Genomic DNA, 19553 nt, shown 5'->3' with positions numbered 1-19553 from the left:
AAATACCCAACTCCTCCTAGCAGTCACCAGCTAAGGGGGAAAACTGAGAAGCATGTGTGAAGGTCAATGTTCAAATACACAGGTTCGTTCACTAGAATACTATGACCAAGTAACAGGGCTGTTGAAAATGTCCCCTCCCTACCCCTTATCACATTATTAAAGGCTCACTTGCAGAAATGCTTTGAAATCTATATACTCTGTCTAGCTATCCAGAAAAGATTATAAGACATACCAAATAGCAAAAACCATAGTTTAAGAGAGCAATAATCTGTCTGGTTCCCTAGGGTAGGGGAGAAGACGGGATGCATAGGTGAAGCACAGATGATTTTTAGGGTAGTGAAACTATTTATACTGTAATGGTAGCTAATGATGAGTCAAGGTGGGTTCATCAGTTGTAAGAAATGTACCACTCTGGTGGGGGATTTTGGTAATGGCAGGGTATGCATGTATGGAATTAGCAAGTATATGGGAAATCTCTGATATGTTAAATTTTGCTGAAAACCTAAAACTGCTCTAAAAAGTCTACTGAAAATTACAATTTCTAGTGTTTTGACTTGCACTCTATCTCCAGTCTGGTAATAGTCCCAAGGTAAGGGAAATATGACAACTGTGGAATGATGTCCCAGTGCCATTTTGTACATGGTGGTTTATATAATTCAAGAAACTTTCAAGTCTAAGAGGAACTATGGGCATCACGGCCAGTAGAGAAGCAGAGATCGGTTTTTTTTTTTTTGAAGGCACTGTTTTCCATCAAGGGAGGAACGTTAACTTGGCTCACCGGTTTCTCTGACTTTTTCCATTCAACCAAGGGAACCTGAGGATGGTTTGTCTATTGTGGAATAAGTAATCTGAAGCCGTTCTAAATAAAACCCAGTTAATAAGAGGGACGGAACCTTGATATTAAGAAGAGCATCATAGACTTCAAGATATATTTTTTCGATGTTTGTACTTTCTGGACGTTGAGAGCCCGGGGACCGAGCGGAGGGAGAACACTAGGAGACACAGGTTGAAGTCCGCATTCTCATTGAATCTCGAGAAACCATGATTTCCTCCACTTTCTGAGGGGCACTCAGTGCACAGAGCTCACGGGCGCAGTACAAAGACAGTAGTTCGAAAGTGGTTAGCGTAGAGCGGTGGGGAGCAGGGTGTGCTTTTCATGCGTTAGCTTCCCAAGCCTTGATCTGTGGCCAGGCAAAAAAAACCGACGCTGTCTCGACCCTTCGGAAGCTCCAAACCGTGCCACCAGCATCCTAAAGACCGCCGCAGGCAGTGAATTCCAGGCGCGCTAGCGACCCGGCTCGCGCGGCTCCAGGCTCCGCCCCACCCGCCTCACCCGGCCCGGGCCCGCCCCCTACGGCCCGCCCCGCAAGGCCCGCCCCTTCCGCCGCCCGAGCCTGGAGCGTGCACGCACCCGGACGCTTTGCGGGAGCGTGCTCGTCAGGGAGTGGGGGGCTGGAGGAGGGCCACCGGCTAGGAGACCTGTGCCTGCGCTTCAGGTGAGGGCGGGCCGGGAGCAGTGATAGGGCTGAAGTGTACCGGTGGGCGGAGGGAGGAAGTCGGTCCGAGGTCGTCGCCTCCGTGCGTTGAGGCTGGGCAGCGGGGCGCGGGGAGCCGGGCGGCCCGGGGGGGTGAGGGTTAGGGTCAGGCGCCGTGTGGGGGAGGGCGGGGCAAGGGGCGCAGTCTAGACCGGCGGGACTCAGGCCTCGGCCCCAGGCGGGTTTGGGAGGTGAAGTTTGCTGCAGGTGTCCGCGGGTTTAGAGCGGGCCGTAGCTCCGGAAGAAGGTAAGGGTCTGACTTCTGCTTGGGAAGGGTCTCGATGGGAACGTTAGCTCAGGTGCAGAGGAAAGGCCAGTGGAATCAGCCTTCTGCTCTAGTGAGGAGTCCGGGGCGCTCCAAGACAGAACTCGATGGCTTCCGGGGTTTCAACTCTCTAGTAGCTGCTGCTTTTGGTATTTTGAGATCCTCTTTGGAATAGTGACAGGGCAAAGACTGTCACTGGAATATATTAAATTTAGCTAAATATCCGCCGTAATTGAAGAAACTTGTAAGCGAGTTGTGTAAGTTGTGTATATGAGTGTCAGCCAGGACACTGACTTTGCATTTGTGACTGTTGTGTGCCAGTTCTGTTAAGAGGATTAATTCTAAGCATCAGGTTGCTTTTATATTTTCCTTCTATTTTAAAGTTTTGTTCAACACATGTGCCATGGGCTTTCTTACCTGCCTTAGTTACTTAAGCACCAAACATGTTCACGATGTCTTAATTTCATCGTGTGCTGAAGGGTAATGGGTGGGGCACAGTTGCTTGGGGACCCCTCAGCTGCCTTGATCTAACACTAATCTTTCTGTGTATTTACATAAATCTGAAATCACTTTAGGAGAACTTGAGATAATTGAGTGGGAAGGTGCATTATTTTATATGTGGTATATGAAAGAGGTCTGCCCTTTATCATATAAGAGTTTTGGAAATGAGAAGTTCTACATTAGTGATATAAGCTGTTACTTAGCTGGAGAGCCTTCATTGCAAGATTCCAAGATTGGAAGTAACAGTAGGTAAGATCTGGTCCAACTCCTCTTTGTTTCACAGATTAGAAAATTGACACCTGGTGAGGTAAGATTTGTGGAAAATCATTGAGAATTAGTGGTAGATGTAGGCTAGAAGTCTTATATTTTGACTAAGTCCATTTTTTTTTTTTCTTCCCATTTTAGCACGCTTGTTAGCCCATTTGGTAGGATTTAGGAACTAGAGAGAATGGATTTAGTAAATGTAGAGTGAGTTCAAACTCCCTGTGGTCCTGTTGGCATTTGTTCCTGTGGTCTCAACTTTACTCATGATTCCAGCCATCAGCTTTGTGAGATGCTCTGAAAATGTTTTGGTATGTATTTTTCCAAAGGTGGTCAGTAGTGTTCAGGTTATTGTAGGAAAGAAAAGTTGCATTAATTTATGTGGTTATAAAGATCAGATGGACCAAATAAAGGTAGATTGGCCACCAACTTCACTGGTTGTCATGGTCAGGTACTTGGAGCTGCAGGAATTGATGTGGACCAATAAAATCATGTCAAGAAGCTTTTTTTTTTTTTTTCATGATTTAAATTGAGATTTTATGGAAGAGGTATTGTGTATAGTATTAAGAACATGGATTTGTGGGCATGCAGAATTTCAGTACTGTATTTGGGATTGGGAAAGTTACTTTAATCCTCAATTTTAATTTCTAGAGAGTAGGTATAATAAGCACAATTGTAAGAATTGAGATATGTGAAAGGTCTGGCACTTAATAGGCAATCATGAAATAACTTGTTATAGCTAGTGTCTCAGCTTTACTAGTGTACGTGGCTTTCCAGTGAACTTTCTAGCAGCAAAGAATTAATTGCTAAACAAAAAACTATTAAATAATGTTGTGTTAGATTGTTGACCTGGGAACTCTGTGGATCTTCTTGTTTAATTTCTGAATCATTTTATTCTTCTATAAAATGAAAGTATAAGAAACTTGTGACTTACTAATTATTGTAGAAGCATTTTGAGCAAAGAGTCCTGGTAGTACATGAAAATTGCAGTGGAATACTGTGATGGAATGGAGGAAGAATAGCCATTTACTTGTTAGGGAGTAAGGATTGAATATTTTCTGGAAGCATGTTGCTTTCCTGGGATTTCTGCCTTTCTGCCTCAAAAGTTATCTATTTGTCTAGAATACCGGTGAAGAAGAAACAATGGATTCCTTGGACCATATGCTGACAGATCCCCTGGAACTTGGTCCATGTGGAGATGGCCATGGAACACGAATCATGGAGGACTGCCTCCTGGGAGGCACCAGGGTTAGTCTACCCGAGGACCTTCTGGAGGATGTAAGTAGTAACATCATTGCAAGCATTTCCCCCCTTATCAGCTTTCCCATAGCAGCTATTCTGAACATTTTCCTAAGTTTTTAGTTTTTTGTGCTTCCATTCATTTTATTTTCTGCATCGCAGACAGTGATCTCAGTGCTTTTTTTCTTTTAAGTGTGAAGTCTATTTATTATGCTGATTAAGGAAGAATATATAACATATCAGAATAATTTGGTAGTGTAAACACTATTTTTAACAAGATAATATTAATTTAAAAAGGTTATATGTTTTAAGAGCATAATTGTATATATGCTTACATTAAAATGGTTATTATGTTAGGAATCACTAAACAAAACCCAGACATATTATCTCTGTGTATTCGTTAACCCTCCAGTCAAGTAAGAGTACATGTCCTGGGATAGGATGTCAGTGTGCCTTTAATCACTTTCACAGCTAAGATGTATCATCATCATTAAAGTGGTTACCATTTATAAAGTGCTTATGTGCAAGGCCTATGTATGTGAAGACATTCATTTAAACACGTTTGATTTGCCATATTTTGAACATGTAGGTGTATAGTATAATCAGATATGCAAATATGTACCTGTGCATCACTCAGTTTTAGGACATCATTTCTAGTCATATTTGTTCTAGATTCTTCTTAAAATGTCAAACATCATAGAGAAAATGAGGGCCATTATTGTGCTCTTTTCTGATCCTCCATTCCACTTGCAGTAGCAACTGTATTGCATTTGGCATATATAGTTCATATATATATATATATATAGATTTCTTTTTTTTTTTTTTTTTTTTTTGAGATGAGGTCTAGTTATGTTGCCCAGTCACATCTATATTTTCTTTATATATCTTTTAAGGAAATCTTTTTGTGTCATCATTGATTCAGCAAACATTTATTAATACCTGCTCTGTGTGAGACATTGAGTTAGGAACTAGGAATAAAATGGTGTGCAGAAATAGGTTTGTAGGGGAAGATCTTAGACATTGAGTCTGAGGTGCTTTTGATACACTTGAGCAAAGATGCCTGGTAGGTAGTAGGATTACTTGGTTGTCTCTTCCTTAAACCCTTCATGGCTAGTTTTTATGCTTGGAATAAAGTCATAACTACCTAACAGGTTTATAAATTATTTATTTCTCTCTTCTGTTTACTTCTCTGTCCTCCCTATCCTTACTTTATCTAGCTAGACATTGCCTGAAAAAAATTTTTAATTAAAAGAAGATGAAATGTATCATACATAAGAAGAGTATATGAGGTACAGTTAAACTGTAATAAAACATGCTTGTAAGCCAGGTGTGATGGCTCATGCCTGTAGTTTAGCTACTCAATAGGCTGAAGCGGGAGATGACTTGAACTCAAGAATTTGAGGCCACACTGAACAACTTAGTGAGAACCTGTCTCAAAATAAAGTGCTGGTGATGTAACTCAGTGGTAGTGCATTTGCCTAATATTCAGGAGGCCCTGGGTTCAATCCCCAGGACCACCAAAAACCAAACCAAAACACAGCAAAAAACTTAGATGGTAGTGATGGTTGCATAACAAATGTGAGTGTACTAGAATAAAGACAAAACCAAAACCAAAGTAAAAAAGAGAATAAAAATTTTTTAAAAACCCAAAAAGTCAAATGTGAATATACTTAAAACCATTACACTATACCCTTAAAAATGATAAATGATGTTACATTTATTTTACTACATAAACGTAAACTTTTTTCCCTGTTATTTACTTTTTCCCTAAATTTTCCTAGCCTGAGATATTCTTTGATGTCGTCAGCCTCTCAACATGGCAGGAAGTATTAAGCGACTCTCAGCGGGAACACCTCCAGCAGTTTCTGCCTCATTTTCCTGCAGACAGTGTGGAGCAGCAGAATGAACTCATCCTAGCTCTATTCAGTGGGGAGAACTTTCGCTTTGGAAACCCTCTGCACATTGCTCAGAAGCTTTTCCGAGGTCTGAAGCTCAGCATTCTATTTTTGATAGTGTGGAGTAGGGGGAGGGGTTGTTCACTTTGTAGTTATGCCTTTCTTTGTTTTTTTCTGTAAGGATCAAACCCAGATCCCCACCTGTGTTAAGCAAGTGCTCTGCTACTGAGCTACATTCCTATCCCTTTTTATTTTTATTTTGAGACAGGGTTTTGCTAATATGCCTAGGCTGGCCTCAAATTTGTGATCCTCTTGTTTCAGCTTCCTGAGCAGGTGGGGTGGACAAGTGTGTATTACTACACCCAGCTCTGTCTTTGATTTATTCTGTTTATTTTCATGTATAGGTAATGACCCAGTAGAGAATTGCATTGTGTAATACTTTGCTGCCTATGGTATGTTTTTAAAGTTTTATTGACATATATAGAAAATACATAATAGGAATTTAGCTATTCCCAGAACCAGAACAAGAAATAAACATTACCAGCATCCCAGAGGTGCTCTTTATGACCAGGCTTTAAAGTTTTTTAAAAAACAATTTGCCATTGGGTTTGGTGGTGCATGCACACCTGTAATCCAAGCAACTCATGAGGCTGAGACAGGAGGATCTTGAGTTCAGAGCCAGCCTTAGGAACAACAAGGTGCTAAGCAACTCAGTGAGACCCTGTTTCTAAATAAAATCTGAAATAGGGCTGAGGATTCAGCTCAGTGATTGAGTGCCCCTGAGTTAAATCCCTGGTACCCCCAGGGATTTTTTTTTTTGCCATTTGCTTTTTATTCCATCAGAATATTTTACTACTAAGCACTTTGCTGTGTATCTCTGTTAACAAGGACATTTTCCCACATAATCATAATCCTGTTATCTGACCCAAGAAAATTTTATATAGAGCAAATAATACAGAATATTGCATGTTCAGATTTTAAAAAATTGTCTTCTGTAAGTTGTTTAAATCCAGGATCTGTTCAGGGTTCATGCTTTTGTTTGGGTCTTGTGTCTTTTCTGTTCTTTGCCTTGAGAATCCTTCACCCTTTTTTTTGTTGTCTCTGTAGACATTGGTATTTGTTTGTTTTTTTACTACTGAACCACATCCTCAACCTCAACCTTTTTTTTATTTTCGAGTCAGGGTCTCACTAAACTGCTTAGGGCCTCTAGGCCTTATTAAGTTGCCAAGGCTGGCCTTGAAACTTGTGATCCTCCTTTCTCACCCTCCTGAGTTGCTGGGATTACAGGCATGTGTTACCACACCCAGTGACACTGGCATTTTTGAAGGGCCTGGTACACTTGGATTGTAAAAGTCCTGCTCTCTGGGAATTCGTCTTCTTGTTGCTTAAAGATTAGATTTGTGTCAAATGCTTTTGATAGGAACACCATATGGAAAATGTTCTTCCCATTTCATCATTTCAGGAGGCACATTGTGCTACTTTTTCATTGTTGGTAGTGTGATGTATGATCACTTGGTTAAGTAGTGTCTGTTCAACCTCTGATTATAAAGGCAGTTTTTATCCTTTGTAATTAATAGGCCATCTGTGGAGTGGTATTTTGGTCTCACGTGATAATCTTATATCTTTAAAACCTTTGGTTTACGTACTAGTTATTTCATTTTTGATTCTTGCCCAAGTCAACTATTCAGAGGTTTTCAAAATGGCCACACTTAAGTCATAGTTTGCTGTGTGGTCTAAGGAGAGGAACAAGAAGCTCCCACTTTATTTATGGGGTGATTTTGTTTTGGCAGGATGCCTTGAAAGGGCAGCACATCTTGCGTTGTGTTAAATTGGTCAACTTGACAATTGCTAAAGACTACAGAGAACAGGCTTCTAATTTCAAATATTTCATTATCTTAAGGATTTAAAATTAGCATTTTATCCTTTTGTTGTGTTGTGTTTTGTTTTTATGGTGCTGGGAATTGAACACAAGGCCTCAAACATGCTAAGCAAGTGCTCTAACACTGAGCCGCACCCCCAGACTCCTGTTAGTTTTTGAGACAGAGTCTTGCTTGCTGTGTTTCCCAGACTGGCCCAGAACTGCTGGGCTCAAGTGATCCTCCCATCTCAGTCTCGCAGATAGCTGGGACTATAGGCATACTCCACTCCTGGGCACATTTCCTCCCATCTCGTTATTAACTTAAAGAGGATTTCTCCTCTGTGGTTGACAAGAGTCTTTGCTGAAGCTGGGGCCTCAGGTGGGAGTACATTGTCCTCTCCTGTAGAACAGAGTGAGGGAAATCTGGTTGATTTAGAGGGGTTATGTAAGGGTGACATGCTTCCTCCAAACAGTGTGGTAGTCTGGTAAGGACACAAACAAGGAATGTCAGGACAGACATTTCTGTATATTTCAATTTCGACTAGTGCCATCTTTCAGTGCTAGTTTTGCTGATTACAGCTGTGTTGCTTGGTTGTTGAGACACATGGTTATTGTGGTTATAAGTCTTAATTGAACTATCATTTCCAGCATTCTTTTGCTTTTGATTCTCTTTTCTGATTCTCTTAAATGTTCACTTTTCCTTTTAGTTCTGTGCTACAGCTGTACCTTAAACACTCATTAAATATGTGTTAACTGATGTAAATATACTAGTACCCCTATTTTTTAAAACTGTTTGTTCTATTTAGTTATACATAACATTTTGATTCATTGTACACAAACGGAGTGCAACTTTTCATTTCTTTGGTTATATACCTCTTTTTTTTTTTTTTTAAGATGGACACTTTAACCCTGAGGTGGTCAAGTATCGACAGCTCTGCTTCAAGTCACAGTACAAGCGATACCTCAGCTCTCAGCAGCAGTATTTCCATCGACTGCTAAAGCAGATTCTTGCTTCCCGGAGTGTAAGTAATGATGGGAACTGGATATAAAATGTGGGCAGCACACTCATAGGTATCATGACTTTAAGAAGTCAGAGGCAAAACGTAGAAGATAACCACTAAGAGAAAAATGCTACAGTACATTTAAGCTGTATCTTTTTATTTTCCTTCCCCAGCTATGTCTTTTTTTTCTTATCATTTTTAAGATGTGTTCTGATTTCAGAGATGTTAAAACATGAAACAGTAAGTGCTTCCTAAAATTAATGAAATATAGCCTTCTTATTTACTAAGATAAACAAATGGATTTCAGACTCATCCTGGGTTATTGAGGAAAACTAGGATGCTCTGGAATTGAAGTGTGCACAGGTCTCTGCTGTGATGGACCTGTAGAACATAAAGCTCAGTGGCCTCTGGGTCTTTTCCAGCCAGGTAATTCTCAGAGGCAAAGTTGTTCTGAGTTCTTTAAGTAGTTTTTTGAACTGAAATACAGAAATATTTGGATGTAGTATAAGTATTCATTTTCTGTGGAGCAAGTCAATATTCAGATTTGGGATTTTTCATCATGTAATACAGGTTGAGTAATCTTTATCTGGAATGCTTGGAACTAGAAGTGTTTTGGATTTCAGATTTTTTTTTTTAATTTTTGTTTTAGATTTTGGAATGTTTGCACACATATAATGATATCTTGGGTATGAGATCCAAGTCTAAACATGAATTCATCTGTTTCACATATACCTTATATACATAGCCTAATGGTAATTTACACACTATTTTCAGTACATTTTTGTTTTGACTTAAGCCTCTTAAGTGAAATCAGGTGTAGAATTTTCCACTTTCATTGGCATGTTGGCACTCATAAAATTTTGGATTTTAGAGCACTTCAGATTATGGATTTTGGATTAGGGATGCTCAACCTGTAATTAATATGGGTCCTTTTTATTTGACATACCTATCTGCATCTTCCTTTGTGATGGAGTGGGGAGTTAAACTTGAAATGTAGACTTACAGAGTGTACATTAAAGGTCTGGTGATCACATGTATCCCCATCTGACTTCGTCCTAGGACTTACTGGAGATGGCCCGACGGAGTGGCCCAACCCTTCCCTTCCGACAGAAGCGTCCTTCACCATCCCGTAGCCCTGAGGAGCGGGAGTGGCGGACCCAGCAGCGCTACTTGAAAGTCTTGAGGGAAGTGAAGGAGGAGTGTGGTGACACAGCCTTGTCCTCTGATGAAGAGGGTGAGTGTCCTTGGGCACTCGGGTTAGCTGGGGCATTGGAGCCAGTGGTAGCCATTTATCCCCTTAGTGAAGAAGTCCTCTGTGAGTTGACTTGTCTGGGGGGTGGATAGTGGGACTCATTAGCCCGTGGTCTTTGAGTCACTGAAATACTGCAGTTAGGTGGGAGTGACTCCATGCCGTCTTTACTCTGCTTATGCGGCACTTGAGTTAGACGAGAACCTCTTGGATGAATCCCTGCAGGGCAGGGTCTCTCCACAGTAGGCCTTCTGGTGCCATTGTGCCACTTGAGAGAACTGCTTTTCCCCTTACAGGAGAGTAGTAGTGACTGTTGGCCTGCTGCAATGCGACCCCATCACTCTGTTGAAGTCTCTCTTCCTGGAAGAGCCGTTTAAATGACCTAAGTGTGCTCCAGCTCATCTGGGGAAGGGTCAGAAAGGAATGTGGAACCCTGGCCTCCATGTTGTTGACTTAGCCCTGTTGAACCCAAATGGCCACTTACCCAATCTCCCCTATTGGAGTCCACAGCCACGTTGGATTTACAAGAAAAATTTTCTTTTGAAGATCTCAGCTCATGGCTTCCGAGCTCTCCAGCGCGTTCTCCTAGTCCTGCGGTGCCCCTGAGGGTGGTGCCCACGCTTTCCACCACGGATATGAAAACCACAGGTGAGAACTGAGCTGGTGCCACTGCTGTTCTGGGAAATCACTGTGTAGAAGTGAGAACTCCTTAAAGGAAGGTACTGTCTAGGTTCTTGCCTTCCCAGAAATAAGCAGTGCTCCTTAAATAAAGGCGACAGGGAGAAGTTTATGTATCATTCTGCTTTTTTATATCTAGAGGTAGCCCTTCTTACATTTAAAAAAAAAATTGTCAGGAACTGATCAGCTGGTATTTGGGGTTATAGAAAGCAGAATCTTGAAATAACAATACTAGGGGAGAATTCAGTCATAGATCAAAAGGGATAACCATAGCTTTGAAGGTCTACGAATTTGGAGAAGAATTCAAATTTAGAATAGGAATCAAAGATGAATGTTAAGAAACTTCAGTGTGTTTTTAAACCAGCTAAATAACAAAATCACTTAGTGGCCAGTATATAGAAAAGTAGACGTGCTGTCTGTGACTAACTAAAGGTTTTTGGTACTTGTAGTACACAGAAATCAGAAGGGAAACTCAGAGGAGTATCTTACTTTTGAACGTCAAAAGTGACCAGGAAGACTTAAATTAGAGCATCATTGTAGTAAATTTCCTAGTCCATGTGGTTTGGTTCATTTTCTCTCAGATAAAATAGAACTGGGGGACAGTGACCTGAAGATAATGTTAAAGAAGCACCATGAGAAGCGGAAACATCAACCAGTAAGATTGGGATGGGTGTGGCCATTTGTGGTTTTCAGTTGACTGTCATTGGCATGGTTATCCCAAGGAGGATACTAGTAGTCATCACCTTTTTTGTGCATCTCTGTTATTCTTAGGGGATAGGATCAACTAGAGAGGATAATTATAATTAGCATCAGAGGTGAGAGGATGACAGGTGATTTGGCTTTATAAGGCAAGCTTCAAGTTTCACCATGACACTTTGTGGTATATGAATGAATTGTCTTCATGTCTTCAGTGCTCAGCAAGGTTAAGGTGTTCATCTTCAGTCATACAGCCAGTAAGTGCTAGAGCGAGAGTCAGACCCTGGTTTAATCCCCACTTTTTTTTTTTTTTTTTTTTTTTTTTGGCAGTGCTGGGGATCGAACCCAGGGCCCTGTGCCTCCGAGGCAGGCACTTTACCAACTGAGCTATCTCCCCAGCTCATGTCCCCACTTTTTAATATTTCTGTTCTTCCACTCAACTAAATCAAGCCAGAGTGTACCTTAGAGAAAAGATATCAATCTGGGGCAGAATAGTGACATAGGAAGAGCACATTGGAAGTCAGAACATTGAGCCAATCCTTTAACTCCTCTGAACAATTTTTTTAGACTTTTTAAAAGCTATAACAATAATAGGAAGACTGCTTGAGGAGCACATGAAATAAGGAATGGAGAAGAGCTTTATAAATAAATGCCATGCAACAGAATGCCAGAGTTTCCCCTGTGAACCATTATGAAGAGCAGTTATTTTTATCTCTATTTTTAATTCAACATGATTTCCTCAGGTGTCTGGGACATCTGGTTGTCAGGTAAATTGACACAGTCACCATCAGTTTTTGCTCCCTTTCTGGGCCTCCATAACCACATCTCTGAATATCACATCTAGGATCACCCGGACCTTTTGACAGGGGACCTGACCCTCAGTGACATCATGACTCGAGTAAATGCTGGCAGGAAGGGCTCACTAGCAGGTAAAGGACTGTGGGTCCCATCCTCCAGATGGTCTTTACCTGACTGTGATGTTAAATTGTATGAGTCTGTCTACATGTGGCAAAAATAAATGAATCGACATCTTTCACGCTGACGGCTTTTGCTTTGTTACTGCCATTAGGAATTCAGAATTAGTACAAAGGATCAGTAGATGTTAAAATTAAGCTGTAAATCACTCATTCCATTCGTCTTAAAAACTCTAGCTTATTACTGAGACTTTTCTGTCTTCGGTGGGTTTTGGGAAATATGCAGATAAACCCCTAATTTCCTGATATAGAAGAAGCAGTTCAGTGACTTGTGTTCCTTTTTCTTCCCAGTCTTATATGACTTGGCTGTCCTTAAAAAAAAGGTGAAGGAGAAAGAGGAAAAGAAGAAGAAGAAAATAAAGCTGATCAAATCAGAGGCAGAGGATCTGGCTGAGACCCTGAGCAACACTGAAGGGGTCCCACCTCTCTCACAGGCCCCATCTCCTCTGGCAATACCTTCTATCAAGGAAGAGTAAGTGAGCAACAGATTACATGGTGCTCAGGATGGGAGATTAAGCCATGGTCTGTACCAGTTCCTTTGGGTCATGTGTGAGTTGGCTGAGAGTTGGACCTGCAAGCCCTGAGTGCCAGGGATCCTGTTAGGAAAATGTGTGCCCCTTTCTTGAGCTTTTATAACTGCTCAGAGGTTTGGGGGACTTGAACAAATCTAGAATGTGTTCTTGGTCTTTTTGGTGGTTCTTTTATTTTTCTTTCCTCATTAGGCCCCTGGAAGACCTCAAGCCTTGCCTTGGAATCAATGAGATATCTTCCAGCTTTTTTTCTCTTCTATTAGAGATCTTGCTTTTGGAGAATCAGGCTAGCCTTCCTATGGTAAGAGTTTTGGAAAAATCAGATGTACATCAAAGTTGGTTTTTTTTTTTTTTTTTTAATAGTTATAGATGAACACAATACCTTTATTTCATTTATTTATTTACTTATTTTTATGTGATGCTGAGGATTGAACCCAGTGCCTCACACATACTAGGCAAGCGCTCTACCACAGAGCCACAACCCCATCCTTATACATCAAAGTTTGGAAATTGTTGAAATCCCTAGCTTGAGGGGATTCCTTCCAAAGCTCTGTAGCCAACTTGCTCTGGGATTTGGGCAACCTTAGCAAATGAACCCAACTTGTACTGACACATCTTGAAATGCTGATGTAGAAGAGAACTCTGACTTCTGCCTTTCCTCTTCCTCAGCTAGAAGAACGAGTTTTGGACTGGCAGTCATCTCCAGCCAGCTCCCTCAACAGCTGGTTCTCTGCAGCCCCCAACTGGGCCGAGTTGGTATTGCCTGCCCTCCAGTATCTTGCTGGAGAAAGTCGAGGTAGGGTCATTGTTTTGAAGGGTCACTGTTTTTCTTTTTTTGTAGTGCTGGGGCTTGAACCCAGAGCCTTTATGCATGAAAGGCAAGCACTACCAACCGAGTTATATCCCCAGCCCTGTGTTAATCTTAAGCTCATTCCACCAAATGAGCATTTGTTCCATTTTGCCTTTGCTTCACGTCATGTCTTCTGCTATACCATAATGTTCTCAGAAGCTCTCAGAGCTCAGGGATGCACCTTTTGTCCTGAGTTTAGGACGCTCTGTGACCTGTGTGGTTTGTTCTTGTGATTTATTTCTTGCAGCTGTTCCTTCCAGTTTCTCTCCATTTGTTGAATTCAAAGAGAAAACCCAGCAGTGGAAATTGCTTGGTAAGTAATTCATATTACCTACCTACCTTTCTCATGTTCCCCAGCTTCTTTTGTATTCTACTCAATACAGTGCAGGAGGCTGGCAAGAAGGGCAATATTAGACTTTATTTTGTCTTAAAGGACTCCTTTAAGACCCCTGTACTCTTTTTTTTTCTTTTTCCTAAATTGCTGAGGCTGGCTTTGAACTTGCCACCCTCCTGACTCAGCCTCCTGAGCTGCTGGGATTACAGGGGTGTGCCACCACGCCCAGCCTGGCTTTGTTTTTTATTTATTTATTTTTTATCTTTTAATTTTTTACAGACTGCATTTTGATTCATCGTACACAAATGGGGTACATCATTTCGTTTCTATGGTTGTACACAATGTAGATTTATAACATTCATGTAATCATACATGTACGTACATAGGGTAATGATGTCTGTCTCATTCCACCATTTTCCTTACCCCCGCTCCCTTTCATTTCCTTCTACATAATCTACAGTTCCCCCCATTCTTCTCACTCCCCACCCCCGACCCCCATTATATATCATTCTCCACTTATCAGGGAAAACATTTGGCCTTTGCTTTTTTGGGCTTGGCTTATTTCACTTAGCATGATGTTCTCCAGTTCCATCCATTTATTTGCAAATGCCATAATATTATTATTCTTTATGGCTGAATAGGATTCCGTTGTGTATATATACCAGAGTTTCTTTATCCATTCATCTGTTGAAGGGCATCTAGGTTGGTTCCACAATCTAGCTATTGTGAACTGAGCTGCTATAAATATTGATGTGGCTGTGTTACTGTAGTGTGCTGATTTTAAGTCCTTTGGGAATAAACCGAGGAGTGGGATAACTGGGTCAAAAGGTGGGTCCATTCCAAGTTTTCTGAGGATTCTCCATACTGCTTTCCAGAGTGGCTGCAGCAAATTGCAGCTCTACCAGCAATGTAAAAGTGTGCCTTTTTCCCCACATCCACACCAACATCTATTATTGTTTGTGTTCTTGGTAATAGCCATTCTAATTGTAGTAAGATGAAATCTTAGAGTTGTTTTAATTTGCATTTCTCTAATTACTAGAGATGTTGAATACTTTTTCATATATTTTTTAATTGCCTGTGTGTCTTCTGTAAAGTTTCCAGGTCCTTAGCCCATTTATTGATTGGGTTCTTAGTATTTTTGGTGTAAAGTTTTGTAAGTTCTTTATAAATTTTGGAGGTAAGTGCTCTATCTGAAGTGTGTGTGGAAAAGATTTTCTCCCACTCTATAGGCTCTCTCTTCACATTCTTGATTGTATCCTTTGCTGAGAAAAAGCTTTTTAGTTTGAGTCCATCCCATTTATTGATTCTTGCTTTGATTTCTTATGCTTTGGGAGTCTTGTTGAGGAAGTCTGATCCTAAGCCAACATGATAAAGATTCAGGCCTACTTTGTCTTCTTTTAGGTGCAGGGTCTCTAGTCTAATTCCTATGTCTTTGATCCATTTTGAGTTGAGTTTTGTGCAGAGTGAGAGAAAGAGATTTAATTTCATTTTACTGCATATGGATTTCCAGTTTTGCCAGCACTATTTGTTGAACAGGCTATCTTTTCTCCATTGTATGTTTTTGGCTCCTTTGTCTATTATGAGGTGACTGTACTTATGTGATTTTGTCTCTGTGTCTTCTATTCTGTACCATTGGTCTGCCTGTCTATTTTGGTGCCAATACCATGCTGTTTTTGTTACTGTTGCTCTGTAGTATAGTTTAGTGTCTGGTATTGCGCTGTTTCACTTTTTCTACTCAGGATTGTTTTGGCTATTGGAGATCTCTTGTTCTTTTAGATGAAGTTCATGATTGCTTTCTCTATTTCTGTGAGGAATGTCATTGGAATTTTAATTGGAATTGCATTGAATCTGTATAGCGCCTTTGGTAGAATGGACATTTTGACAATGTTAATTCTGCCTATCCAAGAACATGGGAGATCTTTCCATCTTCAAAGGTTTTCTTCTATTTTTTCTTCAGTGTTCTGTAGTTTTCATTGTAGAGTTCTTTCACCTCTTTTGATAGGTTAATTCCCAAGTATTTTATTTTTTTTGAGGCTACTGTGAATGGAGTGTTTTTTCTAATTTCTCTTTCAGAGGATTCATCACTTATGAATAGAACGCATTAAATTTATGTGTATTGGTTTTATATCCTGGTACTTTGCTGAATTCACTTATTAGTTCTAGAAGTTTTCTAGTGGAGTTTTCTGGATCTTCTAAATATAGTGACAATAGAAAATATAGAAAACATTGACATCAGCAAATAGTGACAGTTTTAGTTGTTCTTTTCCTATTTGTAGCCCTTTAATTTCTTTGGTCTGTCTAATTGCTCTGGCAAGTGTTTCAAGGACGATGTTGAATAGAAGTGGTGAAAGAGGGCATCCCTGTCTTGTTCCAGTTTTTAGAGGGAATGCTTTCAGTTTTTCTCCATTAAGAATGATGTTGTCTGTGGGCTTAGCATAGATAGCCTTTACAATGTTCAGGTATGTTCCTACTATCCCTATTTTTTCTAGTGTTTTGAGCATGAAGGGATGCTGTATTTTATCAAATGCTTTCTTAGCATCTATTGAAATAATCATGTGATTCTTAACTTTAAGTCTGTTGATGTGATGAATTACATTTATTGATTTCCAGATGTTGAACCAACCTTGCATACCTAGGATTAACTCCACTTGATCATGGTGCACTATCCTTTTAATATATTTTTGTATGCGATTTGCCAGTATTTTGTTAGGGATTTTTGCATCTATGTTCATCAGGGATATTGGTCTGAAGTTTTCTTTCCTTGATGTGTCTTTGTATGGTTTTGATATCAGAGTGATACTAGCCTCATAGAAGAATTTGGAAGGGTTCCCTCCTTTTCTGTTTCCTGGAATACTTTAAGGAGTATTGGTATCAGTTCTTCTTTAAAGGTCTTGTAGAATTTGTCTGAGAATCATCTGGTCTTGGGGCTTTTCTTGGTTAGTAGACTTTTGATGGCTTCTTCTATTTTGGTGCTTAAAATTGATCTGTTTAGATTGTGTACGCCTTCCTGATTCAGTTTGGGAGGAACATATGTCTCTAAAAATTCGTCAATATCTTCTATATTTTCTAGTTTGTTGGAGTGTAGATTTTCAAAGTAGCTTCTAATTATGTCATGTATTTCAATGGTGTCTGTCGTGATCTTTCCTTTTTCATCACGAATTCTAGTAATTTGAGTTTTCTCTTTCCTTCTCTTTGTTAGTGTGGCAAGGGGTTTATCAATTTTGTTTACTTTTTCAAAGAACCAACTTTTTGTTTTGTCAATTTTTTGAATTGCTTCTCGTTTCAATTTCATTGATTTCAGCTCTGATTTTAATTATTTCCTGTCTTCTACTGTTTTTGGTGTTGATCTGTTCATCTTTCTCTAGGGCTTTGAGATATAATGTTAGGTCATTTAGTTGTTAGGTCATTTTATTTTTTTAATGTATGAGCTCAATGCAATGAATTTTCCTTAGTACTGCTTTCAGAGTGTCCCAGAGATTTTGATATGTTGTGTCATTGTTCTCATTTACCTCTAAGAATTTTTTTATTTCTTCCCTGATGTCTTCTGTTATCATTGCATCATTCAATAGCATATTATTTAGTCTGCAGGTATATGAGTAGTTTTTGTTATTTTATTGTTCATTTCTAATTGCATTCCATTATGGTCTGATAGGATACAGGGTAGTATCTCTATTTTTTTGTATTTACTAATGGCTTCTTTGTGGCATAGTGTATAAGACCCCTGTACTCTTAAAGTATGGGTTTCGTCTCTATTCCCATTTGGACTTTTCTCCCAAAGCTGAAGTGGAATAGTCTTTTTATTATGATATAGTCTGGTGATGGTATATTTTATGATATAGTCTGGTGATGGTGTTTTACAATAGCATTGACATTTATATTAAGCATATCAGTGGTGTGGGATTAATTTGTAATATGGTTATTTTTCTTTTCTTTTTTTTTTTGCGGTACTGGGGATCGAACCCAGGGCCTCGTGCTTGCGAGGCAAGCACTCTACCGACTGAGCTATCTCCCCAGCCCTATAGTTATTTTTCTTTACTAAAAATGGGCTTTGCCATTATGGATGATGTGCAGTGAGATATAGGACTGCCCCAAGTAAAGCTGTTTCTAATGAACAGGGTACTTTTGTTTTAAATTTATAAAGTCCTGTTTACTCTATTGTTGTAAGATGCACCTAAAGTAACTTGGCTGTTACCTGGTGATGGTGATAAGAGAGTAATTCAATTCATTATTGGTTTTCTACTAAAATTCACAGACATGGAACCTGTGGGTCCAGACTGTTGGCTGTCTGCACCAGAAGGGCACAGATGAGGCTGTCATCTAGGGAGAAACTGTCAAGTGAGGAAAAAAGAGTGTTGAAGACTAAGCCTTGAGAAATTCCACAGTAGAGACAGCTGAATGCAGCTCATGTGGAGAGGACATGGTTATAGAGACAGGAGGAAAATCCTGAGATTGTTGACTCTTGGGAGCCAAGTGACTAAAAGATGCAGTAGGGTAAAGGTAGGAGATAGTGGATGTGGAAGAAATTGCAAATTTTTTAGTAAGAGTGAATCCTTAGTGAAAGGATGAGGGTTGAAGACAGTGTGAATTGAAGGTGATTCATGGTGCTGCTGTGCCTGTGGTCTTCAGCTTGGTGACTGGAGTCAGCCATAGTGATAATATTTACACTGGTTCTGCAAACTGTCCTTATAGGACTAGGTAGTAAGTACTTTAAGCTTGTGGAGTAGATGCTTCTGTTACTACCCCTCAGTTCTGCCATTATAATGCTTAGATCCAGATAGTAGGGGAATGAACAGGTGGGTCTGTGTTCTACAAAAACACATTTGCAAAAGCAGGTGACTGGTTTGCTAGCATCAGTTTTTAGACCAAGAGATGGGACAGCTCAGGAGTGTAGTACGCCTTCAGATGAGATTAATATATGGATTGGCATATTAGTGTACACCATGGAAATCTGCAGGTGTGACCAGTCAGGCCCCCTTTTCTGTAACCAGTTAAACATTTGCCATTATATCACCTATTAAAGAGCCAGTGAATCTAAACAGTTCTTTCTAGAGATTTAGCTGGGCAAGGGCAGGGTAGTAAAGGAGATTTGTGGCTAAGAGAGGAATTTTAAATGGGAGCAACCTTGAGTGAGTTTAAATGTTGAAGGGAAGGGTACTGTGGACCTTGAGGAGAAGATTGAACGTGTAGGAGAGAAGGGAAAGTGCATCACATACATCCTCTAGAAGTGGGGAGAGGGTAGGCTCTGCATGGCAGGAGCTAGCACAAATCTTCTTATCCAGCAGGAGGAAAGAAGGAAATAATGAATACATAGCAGTGGGCTTATTGGTCTTTTGTGGGAAGTTTGGTCTGTTGACTGTTCACTGTGAAGTAGGAGGTGAGAGAGGTGAGGTTTTCTGTTGCTCATGAGAAGGGAGGTCTGAGGAGAGTGGGAGATGGTCATTGTGGAGTGTGCGAAGCAGTGTGACCACAGGTGACATAGGATAACCAGGCAGCTGTGTGGCTGCTCATTGTTTACCTCTTTGGCTCTCTTCTGCCTGTTTGTGTGCATTTTCTCTGGCAGCCTTTCAACTGCTTGGTTTGAAGCCTGGAGAATGTGAATCTAGCAGAATTTGAATTTTGCTAGATTGGAATGATGCAGAAGATCAGCGTGTAGAGGTAAAGATATTACTTTTTTGGGAAGCATGTTA

General features: G+C 40.2%; 1 protein-coding gene across 4 annotated transcripts in view; it reads left to right on the top strand.

Moving 5' to 3' along the window:
- The first annotated feature begins 2458 nt into the window (after positions 1 to 2458).
- Positions 2459 to 19553, top strand: part of NFRKB (nuclear factor related to kappaB binding protein) — a 34902-nt gene continuing 17807 nt past the window's right edge. The window contains exons 1-12 of one of the 4 annotated variants that reach the window (XM_079104122.1): positions 2459 to 2873; positions 3685 to 3840; positions 5583 to 5784; positions 8449 to 8576; positions 9615 to 9789; positions 10315 to 10452; positions 11064 to 11137; positions 12023 to 12107; positions 12444 to 12624; positions 12875 to 12983; positions 13352 to 13478; positions 13780 to 13845. In XM_079104122.1, the coding sequence (XP_078960248.1) occupies positions 2829 to 2873; positions 3685 to 3840; positions 5583 to 5784; positions 8449 to 8576; positions 9615 to 9789; positions 10315 to 10452; positions 11064 to 11137; positions 12023 to 12107; positions 12444 to 12624; positions 12875 to 12983; positions 13352 to 13478; positions 13780 to 13845 (1486 nt within the window). In that variant the 5' untranslated portion in view covers positions 2459 to 2828. The remainder of the gene's footprint in view (positions 2874 to 3684; positions 3841 to 5582; positions 5785 to 8448; positions 8577 to 9614; positions 9790 to 10314; positions 10453 to 11063; positions 11138 to 12022; positions 12108 to 12443; positions 12625 to 12874; positions 12984 to 13351; positions 13479 to 13779; positions 13846 to 19553) is intronic. The other 3 variants (XM_079104120.1, XM_079104121.1, XM_079104119.1) reach the window with 3 other exon arrangements.

Source organism: Sciurus vulgaris (assembly GCF_902686455.1).
Source record: "Sciurus vulgaris genome assembly, chromosome: 11".
In the NCBI taxonomy this organism is placed as follows: domain Eukaryota; kingdom Metazoa; phylum Chordata; class Mammalia; order Rodentia; family Sciuridae; genus Sciurus; species Sciurus vulgaris.
The sequence above is the reverse complement of the archived record's forward strand: the minus strand, read 5'-3'. Positions and strand labels throughout refer to the sequence as shown.